Source organism: Ruditapes philippinarum, unplaced genomic scaffold, assembly GCF_026571515.1.
Source record: "Ruditapes philippinarum isolate M1 unplaced genomic scaffold, ASM2657151v2 ctg128_1_1_1_1, whole genome shotgun sequence".
NCBI lineage: Eukaryota > Metazoa > Mollusca > Bivalvia > Venerida > Veneridae > Ruditapes > Ruditapes philippinarum.
In genome coordinates, this window is record NW_026861563.1 from 1,264,874 (window position 1) to 1,277,837 (window position 12,964).

A 12,964-nucleotide genomic window follows, 5' to 3' on the forward strand; every position below is an offset into this window, starting at 1 on the left:
AGACTAATATTCTCGCATTTAGCCTCAAGTTATGTCTGGTCTTTCCTATAGAGCATAGCTACACAAGTTCTCTGACAAAATGTGTTATTATATAAACTAGTCTATATGCAAGGAAAGGTACTGTGACAATTCTTAATATGTAAACATGATTGTTTATGTAATATAACTAAGTATATAAGAAACTTGAAGACATCTGTCATCATCTATATGCACAACAATAAAATCTTTTCATAAACCTATTTCTTGTTCACAAAATATACAAAATAAATCATTAACAACATATTTCACAATATCTTAAAATTCTCATTATTTTCTATTTTTATTCATTTTACATAAAAAAAGATCCTGAAAACCCCATATACATATTTAAGTAGTAATTAAAATAACATACTGTTGGAAGTTTTCAGTCTAAAAAATCCAGTTTGATTTTCAAACTTTTAATCCTATGAAAATGGGCACAGTATTATAAGATCAAAACATCTTGTAAATGAGAACAGTCTTACATCCACTAAACAATCACTTCATTATGGCAAATTTTCAATTATTATCTTATGAAGTTATCACTTTTAAAGTTGTATATGGCAACATGATAATGCTCACCAGATGATATGATTTATATGCATGAACTGTGACATTTATTTCAGAGCGTGGGTAATTTCTTAGCATGTTGGTGGCAATAGATTGTACCCATGCAGCCAATAAACATATCAGGATATTCAGCACATATTTTGAAATGAATGGTTTTGTCCAGATTAAAAGATTGACAAGTCAATTAAAGATACCAGTATTTAGCAGGATTAGGGTTAAATAATGCTTTGATATTGTTCCACATATAAAATGAAAATAAAAATGTAAATTTTTATTACAAAAACAGTTATACTGTCTTGTACTGACATTCATTAAAATCTTTCAATCTTCTTATCAATTAGCATTAACAGCAAAACTGAAGAACATGTTTCTTTACTTCAGTAAACAAAGAATAATATGAAAATTACTCATTAATGACTTAAGACATATAATATATAAACAAATATTTTTTTAATTTTTATAATGCTTGTTAAATATGAAAATGTGACATGAACTTGGCTTGATACTATGTAGTGTTCTAGGAAATTTATAAATATCCTTAATGAATTGCTCATCATTTCCTCGCAGTTATTTATGTACTGGTGAATCTAAGCGAGGACTTCTACAGAATTGATGTATATTAAAACTAAAATAAACTATGCTTGTTATTATTGATTTAAAACGCCCTCCCCATATCCCACTCCTCCAAAAAATTTCTATGAAAACTGGAAAACAACCTTTAGGATGCTTGACAAATTTACACAAACGAATCTCCCTTTATTGTCATAAAACACAATACACTTCTTCTTTCCTTCATTAACTTTCAAGACCAGTCCGTATATGAACAATCATTTGTAAATAACAGACCATCTTCCATCAGCCCCTTTTTGCAGTCTCATTTATTTCCATGGAAATCAAAACTACACTATCAATACCTAGCAGATCCAGTAGAAATCTAATAAGATTCAAGATCTGCACTCTCAAAACAACATAAGGGGAAAATGTAGTGTATCATAAAATGAAATGGACTGAGAAAAAATTTAAAGTTTCACTCTACTAAAAGTATATTGGTCCTGTTTGCAGCATACTTTGCTGATCTTGTTGCTTTCTGGCAGCTGCTGCTGCTGCTACTGCTGCGGCTCCCCTAGGGGCCATGGGACCACCACGACCCGATGATGGTCCGGGGCGGGAAGGGGGTGGAGCTGCTCCATTCGAAGAAGTTTTACTATAAAACCTGTCGTAGTAACTTGAATATGAACTGCTGTAACTTTCGCTGCCGGGAGCAGGCTCGGGCCTTCCTCTGTCATCAAACCCATTAGCTGCACTTCTTGTACCTGGAGGGGGTGGCGGGAGGTCTTCTGGTAGGCGTCTGAAATCAACAAAAAATACATTAACCTCTAATTTATGTTCAACATACAACTTAACCATGCATGTTTGAAACAAATAAGATTTATTTTCATTACATACAACATTAAAACAGTAACAAAATATACAATCTGGGCATTCAAACAAGAGATAAATTCCTTTCAAAATCTATCCTGTTTCCTTCAAATATAGTCAGCTCTCCTTATCATATAGTTGCAAACAATGTCCAAATAAATGTTACAGGGTTTCAAACCGTTTGAACAAAACAGAAACTGATTTTGATGCAAGACATACAATGATACATGTAAAAACCTTACATATGAACCATTAAGGAAGTACTATGTCCTCTTGTCTCATTTTTTAGGCTAATAATACCTTACTTTTTATAAGTTACTTACATGTATTGTGCAACTAAATGTTACAAGTGGCAATGTTTATCAGGAGAAATAAAGCAGTCCGACAACGTGTATGATAAACACAAAGTGTCTAGACAATGTGTATGACAAACACAAAGTGTCTAGACAATGTGTATGACAAACACAAAGTGTCTAGACAATGTGTATGACAAACACAAAGTGTCTAGACAATGTGTATGACAAACACAAAGTGTCTAGACAATGTGTATGACAAACACAAAGTGTCTAGACAATGTGTATGACAAACACAAAGTGTCTAGACAATGTGTATGACAAACACAAAGTGTCAACGTGTATGATAAACACAAAGTGACAATCACTCAATAATACACCACTAAAACACCAATTTTTAATTTAGCATACATCTACTCATGTCAAGTACGGTAATCAGCTCGCTTACAACATCAACTTTAAGAGATGCCTTCTATTGCATTAGGGTGCTGATTGATTATCATCTTTGTGTTTTTCACATCTCTGCGGATAGTCGATGGAAGTTTATTAGTCAAGATAAACAAATAATGATAGTGTGAAAATAATTTTCATTTTGAGATACTAAAAAAATCTAAATATCAATAGTGAAGGAAATCTAGAATTTCAAATCTGAGATAATGAAAAATCAAAATCAGTGATATAATGATAGAGATAGTTGACTGTACAAAAGAAATTTTCCCAAATTTTTACATTCAATGCACCGAAAACAACAACAGTTAAAACACCTTATATACATATAAAATTACCACTTTACATGCAAACAAAATAAAATGTTTTATATAATTATTAGAAAAGCAGAAGTAACCTTAGTTACAATAAAATGTTCAATGAGTATAGACTGTATACCTACTACATGATTATATATAATGACTTTACACATTTACATATGAATCATTTATAAATTTTAAGATTAAACACTAAAACAATATGAACGCTAAAAATGATAATAAAAAACTAAAATTATCTTTGATAGTTATGAATGCCGATATTTTATTCCATTTTCAAATCAAAAGAACATGTATAAGCAAAATTTTCAAGCCTCTTAAAACATTTCATAAAGGAAAAGAAGTGCAGATATTGCATATATAGACTATAGTATAATATTATTAGACATTTTTTTAAAACAGTATTATTCTATCAATCAAATATTAAGTTAAAATTTGTTCAGAGTATTATAGAAAGACAAAATATAAAGATAACAGTTTGTAAAGCATTATAGCACATATGGGTTAACAGTAAATCCAGTAATGTTTTCTAGAATATAGATTATGGCGTAAGCTCCATTTGAAATACCCGCAAAACCTAAATAACTAAAGACAAGAGCCGTCATGCCACTCTGTATCGCTCACCACAACCAGATTTGAATGTTTTGCAAATGCACATATGTTTAAAAGAGAATCACAACCCCAAATCCTAACGGCATTGTCTTTTGTTTTAACAATTTTAATGACGGTCACTAAAGAATCATTTCCCATAACTGGCATAATCTTAACAGCTGGTTGATAATGCATCATTTCTCTAAACTGTGTTGTGTGTGTATTATAGTCACATCAAAACTTAACTATAACAGATTTTCGAAGTTTCCCAATATATATATAATTATGATATATGGCAAATAGACCGTGCCTCTATCATCAGTCATACATCTTTTAATGAATCAAATTATTTAATCACATGACCATATCATACATGCTTTTCAAAATTATTCAAATAATTTTGCGAGATCTGTCTAATGAACATTTCTGTAATCTTACAAGCAATTTTTAATGGTCTGCATTGAATAGAACTATTTGAACATCTTTTATGAGAATCATGGTCTGACACCAAAGGATTCATTTTTATGGGATATTGATGATGCTAACACAGTGCTTTAGGAGATGAAATTGAAAGGAAACTATGGATGGATATACAGATACAAGTGATCACAATAGCTCACTTAGGGCTAGGGCTTATACTGTGCACTGGTGGGCTTAAAAAGGTCATTTGATACAAGCATTATATAAAACATATAACATGACACCAAAATTTCATTTTTCACTACAGAACAAAAGTGATACCATCACCATAACCCAAGACAAAATGTCAAAAAATGCTGTAAAAAAGGTATAAATGTCAAATTTTTGCATTTCAAACTCTATAAATGCATTTTTCTACTTACAAGTGATAAACTAAGTGTGCTAAGTTGTATGGTAGTATAAGTTTCTTAATACATGTATAAAAACTTCTGGAGTAAAGTTGTGACATTAAGTAGATGCTTATGATACAAGGTTAATGGTTAAACTACCAGTGCTTTAACACTCTAGGAACAGGTCCAGGGTAATGGCATTGTGATATTTACATGTCATAAAATAAGTTTCGGAAAATTTGGGAACAAAAAAAAAATCTGTTAAATAATTAGATCTTTTGCCTTCCATTTCTTGATAAACTAACAGATATTATTCTAAAAAAATTCATTGAACAAAAGAAGAAAAACAATGCATACAATATATATGTTTAAAATCAATTCACTATCCCAACTTCCAAACATAGCCCAATTTTAGATATATTCTCTTAACCCTAAGCTGCTGATAGCAGGCCCAAAAAAGAAAGCATGCACAGAGAGTAAAATTATTCAGGTTTTGCAAAGAAAAAAAAGTGACATGTAGGCTCACCTAGGGGGATCATCATAACCATCATATGCTCTGAAACAGGAACAAATATAACACATAAACTATACCGTCCCTGATTTCCTGTAACATACGTCATGTGTTTACTGAATGTATTATATACCACTGTTTCCTTTCAAACTGCTAGTGGATAAAACATGTCTTGTCATGCATAATTAATAATTTCAAACTATTAATGTCATTTAAAAATCAGCAAGATATAATGTTAGTTTAATTTCATAAACTAAGAAATACTAAGATCTACGCTAAATACAATGTAGAATATAGAATAAATTTTTTGTTTATTTAATCAAATGAAATTTCAATGGCTTATAACATACTCTTCTTATTTTATTTTTACATTCATGTAGCTATGATACCATTCCTATTTAATATCAATACACCACATTAGTATCATGTTTACCATGCAATATGATGACATACAAGTCATTTGGTTTCAAGCTCATATACCTGTGAAAAGGCTGAAAGATTGATTAAAATAACTTAATGGTAGCACCTAACCTGGTCTTCATTTTTTTTAATGTAATGCCTTTTCCCTTTGAAATAATATCACTCCTGACAGCACATACAAATATCTCAGTGCTAGATATGGTGATAAAAGCAAAGTAGAAAGGGGGCTTTATTTTGCAAAACAGCTTGTTGTTGATAATGAACTTTCAAATTTAAAGTGAATATCTTTATACAGTTTTCAAGAAAAAAAAACATGCTTAGTAAAAATGGTGTGAAACAGATGGACTTAAAAGGAGCATAATTCTGCAAAAAAGGTAAGACTATCTTCTGACCTTTTAGTATAGCATCTCATAATGTTATCAAATAAGTATACCAAAGTTTAAGTTAATAGCTTTGATGGACCTGAATAAACCAATTCTAAAAAGCCACTTATGTCTTTGAAAAGTGGCTATCTAACAATAAAAACTCATGCAAAGAAACAAGAATATTTTTTACAACTGTAAAAAGAAGTTGTTAATCTGGTTTTGATGACCTGGTATTTTATTTTGGCCCATTTTACTGTAGATATTGAGCAATAGAAATAGTATCTTGTGTTTGCAATTATTTGACAAAAATTTCTGATAGAAAGGTAGTTATTTAAGTAAAATGTATAAGCTGTTTTAATGGCATGTACTACTGAAAAAAACCTTGCATATTCTTGTTACTACGGTAAAATTTGCGCTCTTTTACCAAAAAACAACGTTACAAAACAAGATCTTTATGTTTTAACAAAGGGACATGTAACATTTAGCTATTACAATATTGAACAACAGTCATTTCTAATACCCTGATAGATCAATATCAAAATCAGCAAAACCAGATTAACTCCCTTTCAACATTAACTGTCTGACAAAAACATATAAACATTGAAAATTAACTAGAACATCATCAATAAGAATAACTTACAGATTATCTGATTTCACTGGACCTTTACTGAATTCAAAATATCAATTAACACATTAACAAATCTACTTGGCTGTTTCACAAAGTGTGCATTTACTAGAATTTTGTATTGTCAACTTCCCAATGACAGTAGTAAATTTGATTCTAGGGCATTGCAGCTGGTTCTTTTTTCCAAAACTATAAGGGAAAATGTCTGCCTTGACAAAAACAGGGGAACAAATGTCTGTTTTCCAGCAAATTTTCATAGCTTAAATCAGCAAGTTCTCTGATCAGAAAATTCAAGAAAACTTCTGTTAATAGATGACTTGAACCAATTAATTATTAATTTTGCAAAATTCTTTTAACTCACAAACATACATAACAAGAAACTCATAACAACTCTCTTGCTTAAATAAATGAACTAAACTATAGAGAGTAATAAAGTTTGGTCTTCGGAGCCTTTAACCCCTAACCTTACCTGTACCTATAATAATCTGGAGGAGGCCTTTCATATGGATCAGCTGGTCTTGGAGGGTATCTATCGTAGGCCGCATATCTGTCGGGAGGGTAACGTGCTGGAGGATATCTATCATAGGGATCTCTTGGAGGGGGTAATCTGTCTTCTCTGTCATATGCTAGTCTTCTATCATCTAGAGGTAGAGGTCTAGGAGGTGGTAACCGTTCTGGATAATGTCTATCATAATAATCATATGGATATGGGTCTCTACCATAGGGATGTCCCCTAGGTGGAGGGTAAGGGTCATAGTCTCTGTCCCCACCCCTAGGGGCACCGCCACGCCCTCTTCCACCCCGACCTCTTCCTCTGTAAAACATTAAGCAATTGTATGAACAAAGACATCAAAACTTAAAATCTATTATCACAAAGAAGTTTTGACATAAACAGCAAGTTTTTTCTAATATTAGCTAACTGAATATCGAAATTCATTTAACAGAAAAAAGTTTGGCCCTATGAGAAAGTGAGCAACATTTATAAAAGCTATATCTGTGCTGCTTAAAGTTAAGAAATTGTTTGACCCTTGAAAAAGAATAATTCACAAATGCCTGTATGAAAGAAATATGTATGTTTATTTCCTTACGAGTGAATGGTGCACAAACTAAATCTTTGCAAAACAGTTAAAACCCTACTTTAACATAGAAGCATAATATTTTGTTCCTGACCATTTAATTCTGTTTACATACAATATTTATGTGTGTAAAAGAAGAGAAACATTCTATGTTACAACTCTTTCAAAAATGAACCATAAAATTATAGATAGAAACAAGATAATTTATCCATCTTTAACTTTCATCAAAATATCAAAAATAGCTTTATACCCTTTTTTTAGTAGTTTTCATTACATCCAACATAGAAGTAGGTCATATCTATAGATAAAATCATAACCACAAGTTATTAAAAGGCTTACCCCATCATTTTTCCACCTCCTCTTCCACCACCTTTACTACTTCCTGTAGATTTCTGAAATATATTGGATAATTTTTACTTATTCTAGTATTATTCCAGGACACAAAATGTGATATTTTCCAAACTGTCAATGATAGTCAAGGTCATTAAGGATTCAAGATCATATGCACTTACTGTTGTATATGTTGTGTTCAAATATAAATAAAGTCAGTACATTAATTTAAAGCAAGTTATACAGAATTGAAAGAAATATTCATATTTGACCTTGATAAACAAGGTCATTTAAAGGTTAAGGTCATACTTTAATAACTTAACATGCCAGTTCTATCATCTTTAATAACTTAACATGCCAGTTGTATCATATATGTTTTTTTATCTTAGTATGAATTAAATCCATCCATATGTAACAAAGTTACGGCAATTTAAGCAATATACAATAATAAAACTAGACACTGACAAGCATTGTCATGGTCACATATGAATTACTCAATGTTTTGTCAAAGTGTTAATTGAACATCTCATTTCTAACTCTAGATATTAATCATATACTATTTTTCTTTTATTAACAGTGACCTTGACCTTTAGGAGGTATTAACCAAAGTGTGATGCTCCCCCTATTCTTCAAATAGTCTAGCTAATAACTGAATGTTTTAAAAGATTCTGTTAAATGTTTCCAATACTCTTTTGGTTACCATTTTAAACTTCCCAATTTTGAAGACATCATTCTATCTATATATATAATATATATATATATATATATATTATATATATATATAGGCTATTCTAATCACTGCAAGTTACAGTCTTCACTTACATTGTTTGCACAGATTTAGACGCCCAACTTGGTTTACCAAACTGGAAAAGTTGTCATAGCCTTACATTATTGACATATCTACTACCCCTTGGTTCTTGTGCGATATTACAAAGACTTCAAAGTTTAATATTGAATGTCCTTTAAAATCATATAGCAATATAACAAAATTTAGATATATGTTATTACCTCAACATTGATTCTTTGGCCTTTAACAAAAGTTCCACCAAGTTCTTTGATTGCTTGCTCTGCCTCCTGCTCTACTGCCATATGCTAATAAAATCATAAATTTATAATGGTTCATTTTGCAAAATAAATATACTAACATATTCAGAGGTTTATGTTGGGGTAACTTTAAATTCAGTACCATATTTCTGGTATTTAATACGATAGATAACCAATGTTCATATTGTCTCTAAGGTCAACTTGGTAAAATTTCAAATTAAGATGATTTGCAGTGTCACAGTTTAGAACTATTCATCATCTAGGGGAGAAAATGTGTAAGTGGCAATATAGCTTAGTTGATAGAGCCACAAAACAGTATTCTGAGGGTCCCAGGTTCAAGTCCATGTCAGGCTGCACATTTTTCTTACTATGTGACATGTCACACCCAACTTGGGACTGTGACTGCATATAGCTCAGAGTTTTGCTCTGTAACACTGAGAAATTTAAGAATGACTTTCAATATATCCTGGTAGTTAGTCATGGTTCAGATCTATTCTCTATTTACAGGACATCATGAAAGTGGCTGCAGAACAGTATACAGGGTCCTAGTCAGACTGCACATTTTTCTAAATCTGTGACAGAAGCTTAACATTTTGTTATGCCCTTGTTATTGCTTGAATCTAAATCCCAAAATGACAAGAACTATGATTTGGAGATGTACAATTGTCACTTACAACAAAACCAAAGTTTCTAAGGACATCACACTCTGTAACTTGTCCATACTGTTCAAAAAATGGCCGCAAATCCTCTCCAGTTGTATCTGAAGAGAGATTTCCAACAAATATCTTGGTAGGCATTGGCATAATTGCCTTTAATCCATCTGAAAAGAAAGATAGGACTATACATAGATCTAATAAGCAGAAATAAATTTGGGACAATAATTCCACTCTATGTGGATTACATTTTCAATTTTATCCTGTTGCTGCAATGCAAGCATTTTAGTTCAGTCTTCAAGCTAGAATACAACATAAAAAAGGGGGGCAGTATTCAATTTCAATGAGTAGTTCTAGTTTTAAAGCACTCCTAAAGGAGTATTGAAAATAAGGTTATAATGATACCTAAAGTAAAACAACCATGTTATGCACAGCATTAATCAGCCTGTGTTTTCTTTTTACATTGTCTGCTTGAGAAATTAAACTGTTAATATTTACATACTTATAATTGATTATGTTTTTTGTGTGAACAAAATATATCTCAAGCATTAAATGAAACATTTTTTTTTTCACAATTGTAGGCGGTCAATTGATTTGCACTCATGCAAAAAGGAAACTCTGATTGGCTAATGCAGATAATGGGTGGTTACAGATCACAGAGATTTAACATTTTCGACAAATGCAGGATGAGTCTTGCGCCTGCCGTCTAATCGTCAGAAATTAAATTATGAAACAGATGAAATTGATAAATTATTCAACTGATAAAATTAAAAAATTCGAAGGGACAAAAAACATCACTAATGGTCCTTGGGGAAAATGCAGCATAAAAATTGGGAGCTTTATTTTTTAAAACCCCTTTGCGTTTTTTCTATTTTTTTTCCCAAATTTTTAATTTGCGGGTCGTTTATGAAATTTTTTAAACCCCAGAATAAAAAATGGGGGCCCCAAATTAAAACCTTTTCCCGGCCTGTATATGGCCAAGATGACTCAGAAGTCATGCGCCTTGGAAGTAAGTTTTAGGGCAAAACTGACCCAGATTCACGTCACTTTGTCTGACGGTTTGGCGCATTTAGTACTTTTAACTGATGATACATGTACAAAAAATAAACTTTTTCAATATCTTTTTTGTTATAGAATAACCAACAACCTTACCATTACATCAATATACAAATATATGTAGTGATATGGCTGGGGTCGATATGGCAGGATTGAATTTTCTCTTCACAAACCAAAACAGGATGGGAAATTTATTATTTAAGCACTTTTATAATAGAAAAAAATTATGCAAGTGTATCGTAAGAAATGATATTTAGACAAAGAATAAAATAAACTGTATACTTTTCATTTCAAAAAGCAACAAAAGAGAAAAATAAGAAAATTATCTGTCATAAATGGGCTTTCCCAAAACTGAGACTTTCGGCATGCTATCACTGAGTAATTATACAAGCTGAATTACAGGTTTTGGTAACACATCTAGAATAGGGTAAATTGTGTCTTTCTGTTTACCTATTTAATTGAATTTTTAATTCATTAACGTCTATTTTTGCAAAATTATAGGTAAGCGTGCTTCAAAATGGCGGCAAAGAATACCGGAGATGACGATAAAATCAACACATTTTTAACACCTGTTTTGATTGGTCATTATTATATAAATGACCAATGAAAATCGCCTTTACAACAGCGAAGCATACCATCAAGTACACCTGGCAGAATATGTTCCGTACGAATAAAGGCCTTTATAGTAGGACACCAGTACAAGAAAATCTTAATGTGTGGGCTACTTTTTCTTGAATTCGTAAACCTTAATACTAGATTGACAGGATAGAACATATTCTATTTTGTAATTCTTGTTGTACTTCCCATTAGGACAAATTCACTTGAAAAGCTGTATGAAATTCAAGAACAATGAAGAAGTAAGGTCAGATACACTATATATACACTTATAATATGTCTCTGCTGTTATCTTATGTCCCACGTTTATAGACAAAAATGGAGGAATTTCCTGGCTAGGATATTTTGTCATAAAGACAAAATAATGACCGGAACATATAGAGCATGCGTAGGATGCTTATAGTTATTCCATAATATTACTCCAGAAGTAATGGTAATTTCCTGTATATGTTCAATCCTTGCTATGTATGACCGAACCTTTGTCTACATTATTAACAATCTCCTTAATTGGTCAATACCAACAATTATAACATTTACAGATATTAAGTAACAATATTAATACCGTCGGAATTCCGCAAGGGATCTGTTTGGTGGGAAATGTACATTATGGAGGAAAACTGGATGATTCACGATCTGAATGCAAGTGTTGTATTGCTTTGCAAATTGTAATCATATCTTTAATTATTGATGTACAACTAAAACCTACCGTCTGCTGAGGTCTTTAATGAAGATAAGCATTAATAAAAAGACTTTGTAAAATTTATTAAAGATTTTTTTTTCAATTATTATAGCATTTCCGGATTATTTTTTCTCTCAAAAAATCAGAAAATTAAAACAATATAAGAAATCAGAAGTACTGGAATATAAGCTTTTTAGTAAACATAATAGAAAACAACGCATGTTTGAAATGTTGTATATTAGAATTTTAGGGTTTTGGCATTATTTGGGCGACTGACAATGTCAAAACATAATAGAAATTTAGCAACCATATAATTCAGCTAACAGGGCTTTATTCAAACGTTAGTGTTTTTATTCGTGAGAGTGGTCAGTTCAATATTATAAATACATAAGTGCAATTATAACACCTGTTTGAACACTTTTGTTTAATTAACTCAACGATAACATTAATTTAAGGGATCATCCTAGAATATAGTAATAGTAAAATAGAGAAAAACAGAATTCCTACAGAAAGTCCAAAAAGTTACCATCCGCGTCCACTAGTAAGTCAATTTAGATCTATCAAGGACGTACTTTCATCCATAATGACACAAAGGTCACAATAAAATATATTCAATAATGTGACAAAACAAAAAACATTTTCCAGAATTAAGCAAATTCTAATTAAATGAAAAATTCTGCATTTTTGAACATAGTGAAAAATCATTGGAGGGTATTTAGTATTTGCGTTATGATTTTGCAGTCTCAAATGAAATTAAAATAAAAATAAAGTTAAATGCTTACATTTAGACAAAATAAGACGTAAAACTGTATTGCCATTAAAATGATTTATGTAAAATAGAGAAAATAAGAATCATTAAAGAACGTTCAAAAACGGCAAAAGTGAAAATGTTCGGTTTGAATTAGCCTGTTCATGAATTACATTGGAAAGTGCAATGTATGTCCACGCTCTCTAGAACCGGCTTTTAAAAGCACCTATCCCCTAAACGCGTATCTTTGCAATCTTTAGCAACTGTTATGTTTAAAAAAAAATCATTTTGAATATGAGAATATTGCAGAAGACCAACCTAATTAACTGACAGATACCTAACCCTTTCAAATTATCATTGTTTTTCAGATACGCTTTC

General features: G+C 31.3%; 1 protein-coding gene across 6 annotated transcripts; it reads right to left on the reverse strand.

Annotated features, from left to right (window-relative positions):
- Positions 1-1,350: 1,350 nt before the first annotated feature.
- On the reverse strand, positions 1,351-11,152 carry LOC132716165 (RNA-binding protein lark-like). 6 transcript variants are annotated; one of them, XM_060699369.1, is made up of 7 exons: positions 10,995-11,152; positions 9,510-9,655; positions 8,800-8,883; positions 7,801-7,853; positions 6,861-7,199; positions 4,991-5,020; positions 1,351-1,936 (listed from the first exon to the last, which is right to left on the reverse strand). In XM_060699369.1, the coding sequence occupies exons 2-7, from the start codon at positions 9,636-9,638 to the stop codon at positions 1,624-1,626; spliced, it is 948 nt and encodes a 315-aa protein (XP_060555352.1). In that variant the 5' UTR covers positions 9,639-9,655; positions 10,995-11,152; the 3' UTR covers positions 1,351-1,623. The 6 variants fall into 6 exon arrangements, with proteins under 6 accessions (XP_060555352.1, XP_060555353.1, XP_060555350.1 ...); XM_060699370.1 differs by lacking the exon at positions 4,991-5,020 and adding an exon at positions 6,401-6,427; XM_060699367.1 differs by having other exon boundaries at positions 6,855-7,199.
- Positions 11,153-12,964: the final 1,812 nt, after the last annotated feature.